The sequence below is a fragment of the Nipponia nippon genome, unplaced genomic scaffold, assembly GCF_047370975.1.
Source record: "Nipponia nippon isolate SJK-2023a ecotype South Korea unplaced genomic scaffold, ASM4737097v1 scaffold_48, whole genome shotgun sequence".
NCBI lineage: Eukaryota > Metazoa > Chordata > Aves > Pelecaniformes > Threskiornithidae > Nipponia > Nipponia nippon.
Genome location: NW_028262367.1, coordinates 249,368 through 268,455, shown reverse-complemented (window position 1 = coordinate 268,455; position 19,088 = coordinate 249,368). Strand labels below are relative to the sequence as shown.

The 19,088-nt window shown below is 52.2% G+C and overlaps 1 protein-coding gene and 1 pseudogene across 1 annotated transcript in view; both read right to left on the bottom strand.

Annotated features, from left to right (window-relative positions):
* Positions 1 to 1,211, bottom strand: part of LOC148052424 (olfactory receptor 14C36-like) — a 124,805-nt gene extending 123,594 nt beyond the window's left edge. The window contains exon 1 of the mRNA XM_087730126.1: positions 1,052 to 1,211. Coding sequence (XP_087586252.1) covers positions 1,052 to 1,211 — 160 coding nt within the window. The remainder of the gene's footprint in view (positions 1 to 1,051) is intronic.
* Positions 1,212 to 9,827: 8,616 nt separating this feature from the next.
* On the bottom strand, positions 9,828 to 10,751 carry LOC148052423 (olfactory receptor 14C36-like; annotated as a pseudogene).
* Positions 10,752 to 19,088: the final 8,337 nt, after the last annotated feature.

Sequence of the window (19,088 nt, the reverse complement as noted above, 5' to 3'; positions counted from 1 at the left end):
CCTCACCGTAAAGAATTTCTCCCTAATACCTAATTTACATCTTCCCTTGTTCAGTTTAAAACCCTTACCCCTCGTCCTGTCACTACACTCCCTGATAAAGAGTCCCTCCCCATCTTTCCTGGAGGCCCCCTTTAAGTACTCTTCTCTACATTAGCCAGCTTCAGAGAGCAGACAAGGAGCACTTTACAGCAGGGCAGGAGCCGAAAGCCCGGCAAGGAAAAGTAAGGACAGAGGTGAGGTAGTTCAGACTTGACAGCACTGAATGATGCAGGTAGGAACTGTCTCCTAGGACCAAAAGAGAAACACTCAGGAGGATGAGAAGAAAAAGAGCAAAGCCAGGAGAAGGAAACGTATTCGAAACACATTTTAGCACTGGTTATTACCTGACATAAAACAGTAGATAGGCTTGCTGCCTGAGAACTGTGTTGATGTCAGAACCCTCCACAGACGCATCGTTCATCTTGTACCACAGTCCATCGCTGGCCTGCAAAGAAAGGCATCGATAGCTGGAGAGGAACTGCCTGGTTTCTCAGTGATCACACAGGCAGAAAACTACCGAACCAAGAGCACACCAAAACAACTCTAATGCAGCCGGTAAGGAGACCTTCCCCCCCAGAACCTTGGCTGCCAGTAACACTGCTGTGAAAGGTTGCCTTCCCCAGCACACATTTTTCCCCTGCTAGGAAGGAAGTTGCTCTTGACCTTGGTGTAGCAGAAATAGTGTCCTGCATGACAGCTGCCACCGCTATGTACCAGGACAGCATATAAGGCGTAGAGGAGCGGTTCTCCTGCTGTCCGAGATGTGTATGGCCAAAGATCCAAGTACTCGGGATACTCCACCACCTACAGAGAGACCAAGAGGGCTCAGAAATGATCCTGAGCTAGTACATGGACGAGCCTTCAACATGTCATGGTTTGGGTGGCAGGAAACTGTTCTTGGCCAAAGCAGCTCCGTCGGAGCAGAGTCCATGCTTGTCTTCCCACGGGAACTCTCGTCTCCCCAGAAGGGAACACGACGAACCCAACATGAACGGCTTGTGAAAGAGCCTACTGCTTTGGGACACCTCCCGCTCCAGGAAGAGAAAGTTGCACTCCAATTGCGTACACACCTTGCTGATCTTCCTGCCGGTGAGATGTTCAAACCTTTTCAGACACACGGTGAGAACCTTGGGCACGCGATGGATTGTAAACCTCTTGGAGGCGGCAACCATCTTGTCACACCTTGAAAGCAAGCACAGAGCCAGATGCTGAAGGGCACCCTTTTTCCCCGCCAGAAGGCAAGACAAGCTTTCCTGTCTCACACATCCTGACGCTGTTTTAAGGCTATTCAGAACCATAAGTACCAGATTAAACAACAGCTGCTGCCCATTACTGGGCATTAAACCTCCATGAAAAGAGGACTTCTGCACGATGACATGCAGCACCTTCAGGAAGGATCTAGCATTAATATGGCGTTAGTAATCATCTTACTTGCTACATTTAAAGCAGTTTTCCCCATCCAGCTGCTCGGGTTTCACAAAGTCCTGCAGAGCTGCGGTGACAGAGGAGGCTGCCTGGAGGAGGGAGAAAGGAGAGCACTGAGCTCGGGGAAACGCCCTCGCCCAAACACTTGGCTAAGAGCTGCCAAGAAGGCGCAGGTAGCTGAGGCTGAGGAGACCCACTGTGAACCCACAAGCAGTGTCCAGAAGGAGGCAGAAAGAGGGTATTATGCTGAACATTTCCTCATTTCCCAGGAATGCCCAGGGCTATCAAAGCGACCTCTCTGTGGCACCACTCAGTTCAGCTACTGATGGGGTGCAGGGTCATCAGAATGAAAACAACACAACCCATCAGCCTGGGAGCCAGAGGGGTGTTGAGGGAGGGCAAAGGGAAGAAGGAGGAGAGTCCATCAAGGGTGCAGGGAGGATAATGTGTGCTTGTCCCACTTAAAGCCCGCACCTACAGGGAGACCACTGCCATGGCCTCCCCAGAAGGACACAGTCCATTCCACTCCCCACCCACCACCAAGCTCTCTTCTCTTGGCTTTGCAGTATATGGTTTTACACCACCTGCGTTTATTCTGGAAAGCTACGGGGGCCTTGGGATGTCTTGAATCCCAGTTACAAACCCTCTTACATTTATATCCAAAGGAAGATCCAGGAAGGCCTCGTAGGAATCGGAAACGGCTTTGCAGCTCAAGCACGTGACTGGAAGGCAAATCAAAATGCTCAGCGACAGGGGAAGTCGACTGACTGTGCCGGTTTACGGCCTCCATACCTGCTACGCCAGTCACACGATCAGCTGTTTATCACAGGCAGACAGAAGGACACAGACAATTCCAAGCAGAGCGATAGTCATGGAAAAGTACCTCTGGATCTCAGCATGCCCCCAAATATTTGGTGGACGATGGTAGTTGCTTGAGAAGAGACATCCAAGCTGGAAAGAAAGGGTAAGGCAGGGAGCTCAGAAGTAGGGCAGAGAGTGATCTCCTCCAGGAGTTTTGCTTTGTCTGAAAACCCTGGCGGTAGGGTTTCCTTGATGGGAGTACACCAAGGAGTCCAAAGGCCTCAGGAGCATTGAAAAGGGAATTTGCTTGTGCTTACTCGTTGCTTCCACTCAGACAAGCTCTCTGCATGGCATCGACAGTGCAGCGTAAGAACTCGTGGGCGTCTTCCTGCATGCCATGCTGGAAATGTTCTCCTATTCCTAAGAAAGAAGAAATTAGGAGTTGTCCCCCGCAGGAAGGGAAGGAAACCTGTAAAAGCACCTGAAATGACTCACGTGTGAGGACATTGACAACACTCCAAGGCTGGATGGCACTGGCTGAGGAATGCAGGACCTTGTTAACATGTGCTTCCATTCTGCACATCATGCAGAAGCCTTGCTGGCGACCTGAAGAGGAAGGGAGGGAGGGAAGCGTCTCGGGTTAGCAAGATCTCCAGAGCGGTGGGAAACCTAATGGAGATCCTGAAGTTACAAGAACAGCCCCCGCTCCTCTTCTCCCAAGGTGCCAATGGCCCACTGGGACATTGTAGTGCATAGAAAACTTTCTTCAGAGGGATGCTGAACTGACAAAAGTTTTCTGTGCAAGAAGCAAAGAGAGTTTAACTTGCAGGAATGGGGACCGAGAGCAGGGGCTAGAAAGAGGGGCCTTTCTGAAGATGAATACACTGAGATAGGACAAGGGGCTTCTAGGCTTGCGTGTTCAAAGAACACCAACTCGGGGGATTGAGAGAGGCGGGCTGCTTTTCTCCTCAATCAAATTCCAGATGCTGGGAATCCTTGGGAAGAGCCCACCAGATTTGCAAGGAGCTGTTGATAAAAGTACTGACACGAGCGGCTGTGCTCCCGAGAGAGCAGGTAGTTGGTGAGAGGGGGTGTGTACGTCAGGCACTGCAGGACGGAGTTGAGGTAGCACGTATGGCCCAGGTTGTGGAGTCCTGCTCCAGCTCTCTGTCTTTGCTGCCAATCCATGCAAAGCTTCTCCGGGGGAAAGAGGATCCTTTGTGGCAGAGCCATTCCCTCGGCAATGGCTGCAGGGAAATGACATTTGAAAAGAGAGGAGATGACGTTGTTGCACAAAAGCATCGTTTAAAAGTCAAGCTCTGTACAGGAGCCCCCAGGACAAGCAGCTCTAACCTCCAATACAGAAACACTGGGGGAAGCCTAACACTGCCATTGACAATGACTGGTCAAGAAGCAGTTTTGGAAAAGAGTCTGTTGCCCTGCTTCCTTTGCCAAAACTCCAAGAAAGCCACACTCTGATTTCTGTGCTTCGGGCTACCTTCCTTTCCCTCTAGACTCTTGAATTGGATTATCAGGTCAAGTCTTCCCTTTTTCTGATTGTGACTTCATGAAAACAAGCAAGTCCCTAGCCCAGAAGGTAACCCTACTGATGTCAGTACGAGCAATGTCATCTTTCAAAGTCTTGTCCATCGTGGCAGATGACGGACAAAACTCATTTTCCTGTGTCTAATCAAAAACACCTGGGTGAGCCTGGCTGCTACCAGGGAACGCCCCAGAATTCACTCTAGGTTGTCAGCACATCCACAGTCAGGGATGGAGCAGCAGCCACGTCCGTTGCCTTTGGGCATTCACAAAGTCCAATGGTGAAGCCGTTACTCACAGGAGTCATTCCCCTTTGCGGCCATTGCTCCTCTCAGGAACAGAGCGGAAAGCTTTGGATGACAAAGGATGTCAGGACGCGCTCCAGAAAGAGAAGATCAGCGCCAGTCCTGTCACCTGATTGCAAAGAAATAAGTGGAGTTCAAGAAAATGATTGAAAACAATTCCAAATGAAACGCACAGATCAACGTCTGCCATCAGAAGTCTTTCAGTGGTACTTGTAAGTGCTGCAGAGCTGCAGGCTGATGGCCCTGCTGTCCCTGTCACAGGACTCCAATTGACAGCAATTACCAAGGCCCTTTTGACACACTGCATTGCGTGTCACCTTCTCTAAAGGGGTCCTGCTGCTTACCTGTGGCCAGCGTTAGCAGCAGAGCCCTCTGGCTCTCCAGCCCACACTTTCCCACCTTGTACACAGCAGTGACCGGCTTTCGGCTGCTACTTTAACGGCTGCCTTTGCCGTCCTCCTTTTCTGTCTCCCTTCCTACCCCATCAGTCAGGGTGGGCTTCTTGTCATTCCAGGCTGAGCCCAACGCCTCAGACTACACTGCCACCCCCCTACTTACCTCTCCTGGGATATGGCAAAGAAATATAAGAATTAGCAAAGAGGAACTCTACCCATAGCCCATATCTGACCAGCCTGGAAAGGTGTAATAGCTCAGCCTAGAGCTCAGAAGGCACACACCAGCCTATGCTTTTCTCCTCTATCTACCTACCCTATGCTGTGTCCTGAAAGTCAAATCATAATTACCTTTGAACGAGTATGGAAGTTGAGGAGAAGTGAGCAGTAAATGATAAATGCTTGGAAAAAAATAGGCACGCAAGTAGCAATGGAAGGAGCTGAGTTATCCCGAAGGCCAGCTCAGCCCAACTAGCTTTCGCTGGCCTGCTCTTCAGGATTTCAAGCCCCGGCCAGATGAGGTCACAAGCACCGGGTGGGTGCTGCATCACTGCTCCTTTGTGACATGGGCCCACATGGGAATGTGTCCCCTGGAGGCCACACAGCTGCCACGGCCCGGGCACCTCCTGTAGCCATCAGCCCCTGGGCTTCCCCGTGCACTGCTGACGAAGGGCTGCTCATCTGCTGGCAGAGCTCCCACCTCCTCCCTGAGCTGCACCAGCTGGATGAAGAAAAACCTGCCCAGGGCTGTAAGCGTGCCTGTTCCCAGCTTTGGCTGGCACATTTGGGTTGCTGAGGGTTTCTCTTCCGCTCTTCCCAGGTACAGGACTGTGTCCATGAGGCTCGTGGAGCAAAGCACCTGGTCTCTTATAGGTTCATTTCCAATGAATTTTATCTTCCCCCCAAGATACAGCCACAGGTTGACTCTGAACTGGTGCTCCTTGTCCCTCCATTTTGTTCCCTGGTGAAAGGCGGCCACCCCTATGAAATGCGGCACCACCTCGCGGTTCCCAACGGGAACCACCGCCCCGGAACCGGCATCCCCACCCCGGCCTGGCACCAACACCCCTGGTATCTCTGCCCTGTCCTGCTGCTGACAGCCACACTGCTGGCATCCCCACCGCAGGCTGGAGAAAATGGCCCCAGGAACAGCATCCCCACCCCACGCTGCTACCATTGCCCCCAGTACCTGCATCTCCCACCACACTACGAGCAACCCCCACAAGTACCTCCCAGGGACCCCCACAGAGGGACACCCCAGGGGCTCTCTTAGGAAAATCTCTTGCCCTAAGTATTGCAACAGTAAGTCACGAGAGTATGAAATTAGATCAAGCTCCTGAAGATAGACAGATATACATCTAGTTGACGTTGTATAGTGCACAGTCATGGTTCAGTCAGCAGGACTAAAGGCCCCCAGCTCACTGCAAGGAGGAGAAGGACAGCCCCCACCCTGAAGAAGAAAGGATGCCCCTGGATGACCCAGCTCACGTCAGCATCCCAGCCCCTCCGACACCTCTGTGAAACCCTCCCCTTATCTGCCATCAGAGATCAGGATCTGCAGCCAGACCAACTCCAGGGACATCAAGATCAAGAAAGAAGCAGATGGATGATGACGCCACAGAATTGGAGTTGCTTTGCAGAACAGCAGCCTGTGTGTGTGTTAAGCAGAGGTCGGTCAAATTGCATTGGACCGGAACGCTTGAAAAGCATAAGAAGCATCTGTAAAACCGCATTTGTGGTGCCACAGTTTGAATGGGACGGCTCATGCGCACGAATGCAAGAATTCCTCTTGTAATGCTATACTCTGCGTCCCAGCTTCTCTCCTCGTCAGCATAGCCCACTTGCCAAATTCTCGTGACAGCTCCCCATCATGGCTGAACGGTAACGGTACCGGCACCGGTTCCACCACAGTTGTAAGCAGCAGTTGCCCCCCAGGGCACAGAGGGGAGGACAAAAACAACCCAAAAGTGCCCTAACCCCCCACGCCCCAATCCCAACCACCAGGGCAGGATGGGACAGCACAGGCATGTTGGCATCACAGGGCCACTGGTGCTGGCCCCATCCCTTCCCCGTGGACAGGAAATTCGCCTCCCCCAAAACATCATGCTTGGGATGGGAGACCATTGGGATAGCAAACCACCATTGGGATGGGAAATCATCACTGGGACGGGGAACCATCGTGGGGCTGGGAAACCAACACTGAGGGCAGGAAATTAGCAGCAGGATGGAAAATCATGGAGGTGGGAAGTTGTCGTGGTATGAAAAATCAAAGCATTGCAAGGCTGGCTGAAGCAGGTGCTGGCAGAATGATCGCCATGGGGACGGACCCCTCAGAATGCTGTTTGCCCCAAACCAACCCCACACTGCCCAACTGCCATGGCAGGTAGAGCAGCAGGCTCACGCTCCTCCTGGTGCTCCTGCCCTCCGGGTAACCCCCCAACCACCTCTGCCCACCAGCATCTCAGGATGGGGGTCTGGGTCTCTGTGGAGAGGCTGAAGGACCTGGACTTCTTTCTCCTGGTGAAGTGGAGGCTCAGGGCACTATAGTAGTAGCGTGCAACTGCTTGAAGGGCAGCTTCAGAGGTGATGGAGCTTTTCCTGGTAGTGGGAAGAGAAGGAAGCCTCCACAAAGTGCAGCTTGGAAGGTTCAGACTGGATGTGAGGAAAAAGAAATGTCACTGAAAGGGTAGCCTTGTGGTGCAAGAGGTGACCCAGAGGGAGTCTGGATCAGCCCATGGCTTTGTGTTTCAAGGGAAAGCCAGCAAGGGTGGAGAGCCATCAGTGAAGCTATAGAAATGCTGGGCTGAGAGCTAGGTGGGAAGGCAAGATGGATGTCAAGAGCCTGAAGGGAAAGAGGTGCAGGCATGGGACAGCGTAGGACAGCCTGCAGCAGAGATGGCCAAGGGCTCTAGCAAGGCTGAAAGGCCCAACAGGACCGAGGTCTTTGTCCTCTTGGCTCTGGCAGCTGCCTCTGGCACCGAGGCCTACCAGGCAAAAGTTGTTTTGAGGCTCTGGCCTTTGTTTCTCCTCAGCCCTGCCTGGGGAGGTCGGGAGGTGGTGTACAGTTTTCCTACACTTGGCATTGCTCACCCTCACACCCCACTGCCCCCAGGAGGAGCCCTGAGCCATGCGGGAGGGACAGGATCTGCCTTCCCAGGGCCTGCGGATGAGGGCTTGGCCTTTCTGCTTCACAGAAGAAACCAAAGGGTTTGCTCAGCATTACAGCTGCCTGCACAGAGCCTTTGCCTACCTGCAATCATGGCCTCCAATTACCTGCTCTAAAGAGTCCCTGGGGAGGCTTTGTCAGTAATGGTCCTCATGGGGCCCATTAATGCTTCCAGATACTTTGGGTTCAGCTTCTGACTTGGACTTCTTGAGCAGTTTGTTCAATCTCCTCTCGGTATCTGAGGTTCAAGGCCTCAGCCCCAAATACACCATGGGGCTCATTAAAATACAGAAAGCCCTAACGAGCCCTGTCTCTTCCTGTGATTTTCTCCAAGTCTTCACGACTTGTACAGCTCATTAGAGAGGTTTCCTAGGGTAGTTAAGGCGAAAGATTTCAAAGTGCATCTAATAAAAATGAATTTTGTTTTAAAGGATATTTTTTATTAATTCTGAGGTTAAAGAAGAGGTGAGTGTCCGCTCGGGAGGTCTGGACAGGTAGGAAAAGCAGTCCCTTGAGGTCTGACACTGTATGGACAACTTTGCTCCTCACCTCCCAAACGTCCCCTTTTCTGTCATTGGCCACCTGGGACTTGCATCACTGTTCCTTGCATCAGACTTCTGCACTCATCTCCGTAGCTGGATGCTACAGGTCCTCTGCACCATCTCCCACCTGCTCTCCTTCGAGAACTGGCTGCACACAGGCACAGGAGAATTTTTCCTATTTGCAAGTAAAGAAAAGCCGGATAAAGTTTCACAAACAGTAAAACACACTCTGTATCCATCTGCTAAGTACAAGCTGCCTCTAAGGAGGTTGCCTTTCTACAAGGGATAATCTTATGAGAAATGTTTTAGATAGATAGGTGCAAACAGATAGATAGGAAAACAACTAAAGTGTTGGTTAAAGAGACAATTAGACTACTGAGAGACAGGCAAGCTTTGAACTCCCTGAGGCTTAAGGCAGTCGCATAGGTGAGAGGTATCTGAATGAACAAAGATTAAGGGGAGGAGAAAACGGGAGAAAAATGGCAAGGGCCTTTGCCTAGGCAGTCTGCATCCGCAAAGATGATTTTAGAAATGGCCACTGTATCAGGATAGGTGAAAGTATATGAAAGACTAGTGAAACTAAATCCACTGTATAACAGGCAGAATAGTGGTAAGGAAGTTACAGGGGAAGACTGGCGTTTCTTGGAGTATCCCTTCTGAGAGGTCATGGGACTGGCGAAGGTCTTATGTGAGTGAGGACAAGCAAGTGCTGCACCCATCTTTGAAGGCAGCCAGAAGTGCAAGCCAGGGCACCGCAGGCTGTACAAGCTCACTTTGGTGAGGAGGGAGCCACTGAATGCCTCCTCATGGCTGACATGTCTGGACAGCTAAAAGAGAAGAACATGTCCAAAACCAGTCGGCATGGACTCCCCAAGGGTAAATCATGCCTCGCCAGCCTGATTGCCTTCTGACTGCACAGCTGAGATGCTCTGCAGGCCACCTCCTTTGATAGCACATAATGAAAGGGACAGGCCAGAAAGCCAAGGAAGCGTGATGGAGCATTTGCAATGAAGCTGGCCACAGTGGGTGAGACCTAGAGCCTTCAGCAACTGCCCTTTCATGATGGCAATGCTGTTATGGATGTCAGCTCTGCCACAGAAGCACCCATTGCTTGTCCCTGCCTGCTGGCACAAGCTGCCACCCACCAGGACTACATCAAGCTGCCAGTGCTCTCAGGCCTTACACCAACAGAAGGGCTCAGAAGGAGAGAGTGGAAGTGGAAAGTGAGCAGCTCGGAAAGACCAAGTGCTGGTGCTGCCTGGCAGTGCTGCTGTGCCAGGACTCTTTTCCCCTCCACCTCTGCACACAGGCACTGCCCCTGCAGCTCCAGAGAAGGTCTCAATAAAGGACCTTGGACAAACAAGTCACTGAGGGGTCGTTTATTTTGTTTTAAAACACAGAGAGCATGGCTCGTCATTACACAGTCTCTGGGTCACACAGGACAGGTAGATACTGACTTAGGAATGTTACGAGTAATGGCATTTCATTGTGGACAATATGATTAAAACTAACAAAAGTTAAAAACTGAACCAGACCAACTGCCAAAGTCAGGCTGGTCCTATAGTGCTTTACATTGTGAGTGATATACAGAAGAAAATGGGCAGTTTATTGCTGCTTAAAACCATCCAGTCATCAGTTTCCACACTGCTTCCTTGAGCTCCTGGTTCCTCATGCTGTAGATGAGGGGGTTCACTGCTGGAGGCACCACTGCGTACAGAACTGCCACCACCATATCCAGGGATGGAGAGGAGAAGGAGTGTGGCTTCAGGTAGGCAAAAAATTATGTCCTGAGAAACAGGGAGACCACAGCCAGGTGAGGGAGGCATGTGGAAAAGGCTTTGTGCCATCCCTGCTCAGAGGGGATCCTCAGCACGGCCCTGAGGATCTGCACGTAGGACGCCACAATGAAAACAAAACACCCAAATCCAAAAGAGGCAGTAAACACAAGAAGTCCAACCTCCCTGTGGTAGGCATCTGAGCAGGAGAGCTTGAGGATCTGGGGGATTTCACAGAAGAACTGGTCCAGGACATTGCCTTGGCAGAGGGGTAGTGAAAATGTATTAGCAGTGTGCAGCACAGCATGGAGAAACCCAGTGCCCCAGGCAGCTGCTGCCATGTGGACACAAGCTCTGCTGCCCAGGAGGGTCCCATAGTGCAGAGGTTTGCAGATGGCCACGTAGCGGTCATAGGCCATGATGGCTAGCAGAGAATACTCTGCCAAAAAGAAAAAGGCAAATACAAAGACTTGGGCAGCACACCCTGAGAAAGAGATGGCCCTGGTGTCCCACAGGGCATTGGCCATGGCTTTGGGGAGAGTGGTGGAGATGAAACCAAGGTCTGTGAGGGAGAGGTTGAGGAGGAAGAAGTACATGGGGGTGTGGAGGCGGTGGTCGCAGGCAACGGCAGTGATGATGAGGCCGTTGCCCAGGAGGGCAGCCAGGTAGATGGCCAGGAAGAGCCAGAAGTGCAAGAGCTGCAGCTCCCGCGTGTCTGCCAATGCCAGTAGGAGGAACTGGGTGATGGAGCTGCCATTGGACATTTGTTCTCTGTGGCCATGGGGACCTGTCCAAGAAGGAAAACACAATGACAAGTTCGGGGAGACTTCTTAGAGGTAAAGCCCACGTCATTTCTCATCGCAATCCCCCGCCATGAGCTGAATGAGGAATGTTTCAGAAAATTTTTCAACGCTACCAATTGAATGACATGGTGCCTCACAGCTTGGGCACCTAGTTCCCATGAAGACACATCCAGGGCAGGACCCTGAGCGCTGGTGTCAGAACAGAAGCTGACCTGCAGCCCCACCACAGCCCCACAGAGGAAGAGCACAATAGAAATGTGGGGAAAGAGGGAAGAAAATTGCAAAGCTCCAAAAAAAAAAAACAAAGCAAGAACAGAAAGGCAGATGGGAATGCTGTGGAGCCTTCTCCTTACCCTGTTTTGCTCTCCACCTCACTGACACTGACACTGGAGGGCAGTCGCTTTTTCTGTGTTGTTCTGTGTTCATTGTAGGACACGTGCACTTACACTCGACTGGAGGTCCAGCTGCCAAGGATGTGACTCATGCCCTGGATCCCATGGCCTTGGGGGAACAGGCTTTGCTGGGTGGGACAGGAGACCCTTTAAATCAGGCTTGGGACTCTAAAACTGAGGCTTTGGACCTTCAAAAGCAGAACTGGGGTCTTAAAAATGATGCTCTGCGCCCTTTAAATGCATCCTTGAACCTTAAAAGTGAGGCTTGGAAATATTGCAATGAGGGTGTGGAACCTGAAAAGCTTTCAATCTTAGAATCAAAGTTTTGTACTCTAAAAATGAAGCTTTGGGCCCTAAAAATGAGGCTGTGAGCCCTAAAAGAGGGGTTTGGACTCTAAAAATGAGGGTTTGGACACTCCAGATGTGGCTTGGGCCCTCAAAACGACTGGCTGGATCCTCAAAATGCCACCTTGGAGCCTGAAATTGAGGCTTTAGAAAGTCAAAATGCGGCTTTCGAGTCTAACAAGGAGACTTTGCAATCTGAAACAGAGGCTTTGGACCACTAACATGAAGCTTTGAAGTCCAAAATGACACTCTGGGAGCAAAACTACGACTTTAGAAAGTAAAAATGAGGCCTTGGACACTCTAAATGTAGCTTTGGACCCTGAAAAGAGGCTTGGTGCCCTAAAAGTGAGAGTTTAAACCCTAAAAATGAAACTGTGGGCCCCCAAAAAGGCTATGCATAATAAAAGACAGGTTTGGAACAAAAAAAAGAGGATTTTGGCCCTCAGAAGGACTCTTTGGGCACTAGAACAGATGGGCTAGATGCTACATATGACACTTGGGACCCTGCAAATGAGGGGAACCCATTGGTTCCTCTGTGGCCCCAAGAACTGAAGCTTTGGTCCTGAATATAGGGCTTTGGGCACCCCAGTGAAGGCTTTGAGCTGTCAAAGGGGGCTTTGGAGCCTAGAAATGAGAGTTTGGACCATTAAAACGGGGTTTTGGGCCTTAAAAGTGGGGCTTGGAAAATAAAATGGAGGGTTTGAACTCTGAAATGAGGCTTTGTGCCCTAAAATGATGCTTTGGTACCACAACCTAAGGCTTTTCACTCTAAACCTGGGTCTTTGGAGGCTTCAAAATGAGGCTTGGGACATGAAACAAATGAGGCTTTGTAGCCTAAATGAGGAGTTTGGACCCTCAAATGAGGCTTTGGACCCACCAAATGAGCATTTGGACTGTCAAAATGAGGCTTTGGTCCCCGTCCAAATTGCAGACTGGATCCTAAAGCTGAGGCTATGGTTCCTGAAAGCGAGGCTTTGGTCCCAGAAAAGGAGGCTTTAGAAGCTAAACCTGAGGGTTTGAGCCCAAAAATAAGCCTTTGGACCACATAAATAAGGCTTTGGAGTCTGGGAATGAGGCTTTGGACCTTCAAAGTCAGAACTGGGGACTTAAAAATGATGCTCTGGGCCCTTGAAATGAGTCCTTGAATCTTAAAAGTGAGGCTTGGAAATTGTAAATGAGGGTTTAGACCCTGAAAATGAGGGTTTGGACCATCAAAAGGAGGCTTTCAAGCCTAGAATCAAGGCTTTGTACTCTAAAAATGAAGCTTTGAGCCCTAAAAGAGGGGCCCTGAAAATGAGGGTTCGGACACTCCAGATGCAACTTGGGCCCTCAAAACAAACAGCTGCATCCTAAAACTGAGCTTTTGGAGCCTGAAATTAGGCTTTGGAAAGTCAAAATGTGGCTTTGGAGTCTAAAAAGGAGATTTGCAAACTGAAAGGGAGCCTTTGGACCATACAAATGTGGCTTTGGAGCCTAAAAAGAGACTTTGGAGCCTAAAATGAGCCTTTGATCCCTAAAAGTGAGGCTTTGGGCCATAGAAATGAGGCTTTGGATTCTAAGGTGAAAATTTGAACCTTAAAAATGAGGCTTTGGGCCTTAAAGTGAGCATTTGGACCATAAAAGGAGGGGTTGGATCCTGAAAAGGAGGCTTTGGGCCCTGAAAAGGAGACTTTGGGCTCTGTAACCAGTTTTGAACCTTAAAACTGTCCCTGCTCATGATGCTCAGGGCAGTTTATAGAGTTATTCACCTGAATGATTCGAGTCCTGTGCCATAGGGAGAACTCCGTCTCTCTCTCCTCCTTCTGCTGTGTTTACGAGATCTCCACTGACGTGGAGATATTGGCCGTTGCCTCATGTTCAGCCCCACGTTGCCTGACAGCATTCAGGGAATCTGCTGACTTTCATGTTCAAATCCAGGCCCACGGAGCTCCATGAGGTGCCAGGGCTACACGAGGTGCCAGGAAACAACGTGATTTATCCTTTGTACAGTCCAACAGAAAGAACGTTCTCATGAGAACTTGTTGCTGCGCTGTTAGGTGCAGGCAAAGCCAGGCAGGTGGCCTCCTGGCCAGTGGAGAGTGGGAGCTGCCTGCAGGCTCCTCGGTGGCAATGAGCTGCCGAGGTTGTCCTGCGGCCCAGGGATCTGTGCAGCACAGCACAGGCATGAAGACCACACTGTGCATGCAGCACAGCCCAGCCCAGCCCAGCAGGAGCTGCTCAGGTTTCCCCGTGAGAAGGCTGTCCTCCAGCCTGGTGCCACAGCTGAGGTGCTGCGGCCCACACGTGCACTGCCAGGAAGAGCTGTAGGCCCACTGCTTGTCACACAACTGTCACCTGTTTTGATTAAATGAGTAGAATAGCATAGCATAGCATAGCATATAAACCAGAGCAGAGCAGAAGAGTTTAATTCGAGGGGACCTACAATGATCATCTACTCTGACTGCCTGACCAATTCAGGGCTGACCAAAAGTTAAAGCAAGTTATTAAGGGCATTGTGCAAATGCCTCTTAAACACTGACAGGCTTGGGGCATCGACCGCCTCTCTAGGAAGCCTGTTGCAGGGTTTGACCACCCTCTCAGTACAGACATGTTTCCTGATATCCAGTCGGAACCTCCTCTGGTGCAGCTTTGAGCCATTCCCACGTGTCCTATCACCGGATCCCAGGGAGAAGAGATCAGCACCTCCCTCTCCACGTCCCCTCCTCAGGCAGCTGGAGAGAGCCAGGAGGTCGCCCCTCAGCCGCCTTCTCTCCAAACTAGACAAGCCCAAAGCCCTTAGCTGCTCCTCAGAGGACATGCCTTCCCGCCCTTTCACCAGCTTTGGTGCCCTCCTCTGGATGCATTCAAGGACCTGAACATCCTTCTCCAATGGTGGGGCCCAGCACCGCACACAGTATTCCAGGTGAGGCCTCACCAAGGCTGAATGCAGCGGGATAATCCCCTCTGCTGACCGGCTGGTTTTGCTGTGTTTGATGCACCCCAGAACACGGTTTGCCCTCCCGGCTGCCAGGGCACACTGCTGACTGCTGTGGAGCCTGCTGTCGACCAGCACCCCCAGATCCCTTTCTGCAGGGCCACTCTTCTCCCAATTTATACTTGTGCCCACTGTTACTGCATCCTGGGTGCAGAATCTGGCATTTTGACTTGTTCCATTTCATCCCATTAATCATAGCCCAATGCTCCAGTCTATCTAGATCCCTCTGCAAGGCCTCTTGTCCCTCGAGAGAGTCAACAGCACCTCCCAGTTTGGTATCATCAGCAACCTTGCTAGTGGTTCATTCGACTCCTGCACGCAGATCATCGATAAGCAGATTGAACAGAACTGGCCCTAGGATTGAGCCCTGAGGAAGACCGCTGGGGACCAGTGGCCAGCCAGATGCAGCCCCATTCACTGCGACCCTTTGAGCTCTGACCTTCAGCCAGTTCTTCACCCAGCACACCGTGAACCCGCTCATCCCCCAGTTGGACAACTTGTCCAGAAGGATGCTGTGAGGGACAGTACCAAAAGCCTTACTAAAATCCGGGAAATCTACACCCACCACCTTGCCTTCATCCACTAGGATGGTGACCTTATCCCAGAAGGATATCAAATGAGTTCAACGGGACTTGTATTTAACATGGGTTCACAAAGGGGAAGGGAAAGTCCAGAGGTCCCTTCCAACCTCAACATTTCTGTCATTCTGTGAGGAGAAAGGAGAAAACTCCTGGGGGCTTGTGGCAGGCCTGGGAGGGAGCTGAGGTCCCTTCCAGCCCCAGCACTACAAATCCAGCATGAGATGCCCCCATTGACTCAGCTGATTGCCTTCCCTCAGCGTGGCTGAAGGAGCTGCCTCCCTGGCAGTGTCCAGGTGTCCTGCCTCATGATGGGCCAAGGCAGGGGGATTCTCAGACCTAACTGTGTCTGGGAGAGGAGAAAGGCCACTGCTGCAAAGAAACATCTCTGCAGAGGTGAGACAGGCAACATCGGTCTCTTCCCAAGCAGGTTCCTGGAGAGCCCCAGGGAGACCTGGAGGGAGCGCCGAGCGGGGTGGGGGGCAGAGAAAGTGACGTCTTGGGCAGGTGCCCTCCTCCGGGGCTGAGACAGGCTCCTGGGGTGGAGGGAGCTCCTGGGAAGCAGGCAGCAGTGCAGAGAGACAGCTCTGCCAAGGAGCAACTCCTCTGCCAAGCGCAGCAGGGCTCTGGGCAAAGGAGTAGGGCAGAGCGAGATTAAAGGCAGGCTGGAGTGGGAGGAGAGAGGAGAGCTGCAAGGGAAGAAACCTTTCCAGCCCTTGACACGGGAAGTCTCTTGGTGCAGGGCAATGCAGCTGCCGTTGCGGGAAGGGTCTCCAAAAGCGTTCACAGCCTCCAGGGTCTGTCAGGAGGCCTCCCAGCCCAGGGGCTCATGTTAGACAAGGGGGAAGGGGTGAAGGCAGGGTGTGCAGCCAGAGCTGCCCAGGGCATTTCAGAGGGCACTCTTGCAGAGGAAGAGCAAGGCAGGGGATACCTTAACGCTAAAGAGCTTTCCTGAGGCCGTGCTTCGAGTTTCCTGCTGTTTCAGGACAAAGGGAAAAGGTGCTGCTGCATTTGGCGAGGGAGCCTGAGAGTCCTGAGCTGCCATGCTGAGAGATCAGTAGGTCTGGTAGGAGCCAAGGCAACGGCTTCCATCCACTCCTCTACCTCCAGAGAGCACCAGCATCACCTTTGCTGGCCTCAGCAGGGTTTCTCTGACCTGCTCCTTACTGCCTGCAAGCGGGGAGTACCTCTAGAGAGTTCCTGAAACTGGGAGGTTTCTTCAGGTCAGAGCTGAGCAGACAGGAGTGGGTGATGGGGTCTGTGATCCCTGACAGGGAAAAACTGGAGGGCAGAGAAACAGTTCCCGGCAAGGAGAGCTCCAGGCAGCAGAGACATGGGCAGAGAGCTCTAGGAAACTCCAACCCCAAATGGCATGGGAGGCAGAATTTGGGAAGCTCCCTGTCATGCCCTCCAATGCAGACACCTTCCTCTGCGCAAGACCCCTGCTCTCGTCTCCCACCCAGCACAGCCTCTGCCCTCAAGGCCGTGTGGTCCAGGGCAGGAGTTGCCTCCTCTGCAGCCAGAGCTCTGGCACAGCAGAGGGGCATCTCTCCTGACACGTGGCCGCTTCCCTCTGCAGGGCAAAGGGGCTGAGAGCGACTGCCCTGCGCTTTTGCTAACTGGGAGGTGCTGTGCTCTGCTGGGTAAGGAGAAGGCTTTCCTGAGTGCCCGGCCGCCTCTCCTCTCCTTGCTTCCCTTAGGAGGAGAGTCACAGAGTTCTTCTTTGTTCCTCCCCCTGCTTGTGCTGCTCTTCTTCCTGCTCGTGGGGTCCCTGGCAGTAACGGTGGTGGTGTGGGGCAAGGGGTGGGGGTGGGGAGTGCCTGCTCTGGCCCTGACCTGGAGGGCGCTGCCCTGGAGGTGTTTCCATGGGACCAAGGTGCCCAAGCCCTCTCTTCATTTTCCAGGCTCCAGACACTGCACTCAGTGCTTGGGCAATGAGGCACTGCTTCCCTTAGCAGACAGCACCTTAAGACACCTGATTATGCTGGACAGGGAGTCCTGCGGGGCTGTGAGCATCCCTCCAGAAGGACACAGCTCTCCTGCAGGACCTTGGAGATGTCTGAGAGCACCCGATCTGCCCATGCCAATCAGCATCCTTGCCCTGTCCTCTTCCTCATACTCCGCAGAGCTGCGCTGGAAAGGAGAGGTGTTTTGAACTCTGCACCTGGAACAGGACCCCTCTGCTCCCAGGACACTCCAGTGTCTTTTGCAGAGCAACCTCTGGGTGCAGTCGTCCTGCAGCTGAGAGCGGTGCAAGCCCAGAGCAGCTGGGCACCAGGCTGATGGACAGAGCAGCCCTCCTGCATGGGAGCACTGACGCAGGTTTGCACTGAGAGCAACGGGGTCATGGGGGAATGTGACCCCTTCCAAGACCATTTCCCAAGTGGGATGGGGGTGTCTGCATACTAAAACACAGTGTACCGACACACGTTTGCTGCGCCTCATCTCCCACCTTCCTCTGGGGAAGAAAGCGTCCTTCTGGGCTTTTTGCCCTCCGCTCTAGTGCAGCACAGGGAACTCCTCCCCAGGAAACCTCCCTCCAAACACCCTGGGCTGTTGCTGCCTCCATGGGTCCTTGCTGGAAAGCAGGGCTGACCCTTCCGGAGTCCCCGGGGAGAGGGCACGGCTCTGCACAGCACACTCAGCCAGCACAAACCAGAGCTGAAGCCTCGGAGCTGTGTAACAGCCCCCCAGGAAAGAAAAGCACGCTTAGGTATTGCACAATGAATGAATGAAATTTGGGTCAGAGAAGCTTCTCTGAATTTTTCTCTTTTCTCTCCTTTGGCAGTTTCCATGCCCAGAAGCAGCAGATGTCCAATGGCAGCTCCACGAACGAGTTCCTCCTCCTGACATTTACAGACACACAGGAGCTGCAGCTCTTACCCTTCTGGCTCTTCCTGGGCATCTACCTGGCTGCCCTCCTGGGCAACGGCCTCATCATCACCGCCATAGCCTGCGACCACCGCCTCCACACCCCCATGTACTTCTTCCTCCTCAACCTCTCCCTTCTTGACCTGGGCTCCATCTCCACCACTCTCCCCAAAGCCATGGCCAATTCCCTGTGGGACACCAGGGCCATCTCCTACTTGGGATGTGCTGCACAGCTCTTTTTCTTTCTCTTCTTCATTGGAGGAGAGTATTTTCTTCTCACTGTCATGGCCTACGACCGCTACGTGGCCATCTGCAAACCCCTGCACTACGGGACCCTGCTGGGCAGCAGAGCTTGTGTCCACATGGCAGCAGCTGCCTGGGGCAGTGGGTTTCTCCATGCTGTGCTGCACACTGCCAATACATTTTCCCTACCTCTCTGCCAAGGCAATGTCCTGGACCAGTTCTTCTGTGAAATTCCCCACATCCTCAAGCTCTCTTGCTCAGATGCCTACCTCAGGGAAGTTGGGGTCCTTGTGGTGACTGCATGTTTAGCCTTTGGGTGTTTTGTTTTCCTTGTGGTGTCCTATGTGCAGATCTTCAGGGCCGTGCTGAGGATCCCCTCTGAGCAGGGACGGCACAAAGCCTTTTCCACATGCCTCCCTCACCTGGCCGTGGTCTCCCTGTATGTCAGCACTGCCATGTCTGCCTACCTCAAGCCCTCCTCCATCTCCTCTCCAGTTCTAAATCTGGTGGTGGCAGTTCTGTACTCTGTGGTGCCTCCAGCAGTGAACCCCCTCATCTACAGCATGAGGAACAAGGAGCTGAAGGGTTCCGTGAAGAAACTTTTCACTGGATGCTGTTAATCAGCAAGAAACTGCCCATCTTCTTTGGCAAATCTCATTGCGCTTGTAATGTAACTCATTATAGGCTGAGACTTTCTTGGGGAGTTTGTTTTTGGCTTTTCTTAGTTGTAATAATGCTGTCCACAAACAAAGTGCTTGTCTTCATCTGTTTCAATATCCACCTGTTTTTTGTGATCCAGACTGTGTAAATGAGGAGCCGTGCTCTCTGTGTGTTTAAACAAAATAAAGGACCCTTCAGCAGCTTGTTTATCTGAGATCCTTCCCCTCAGACCTTT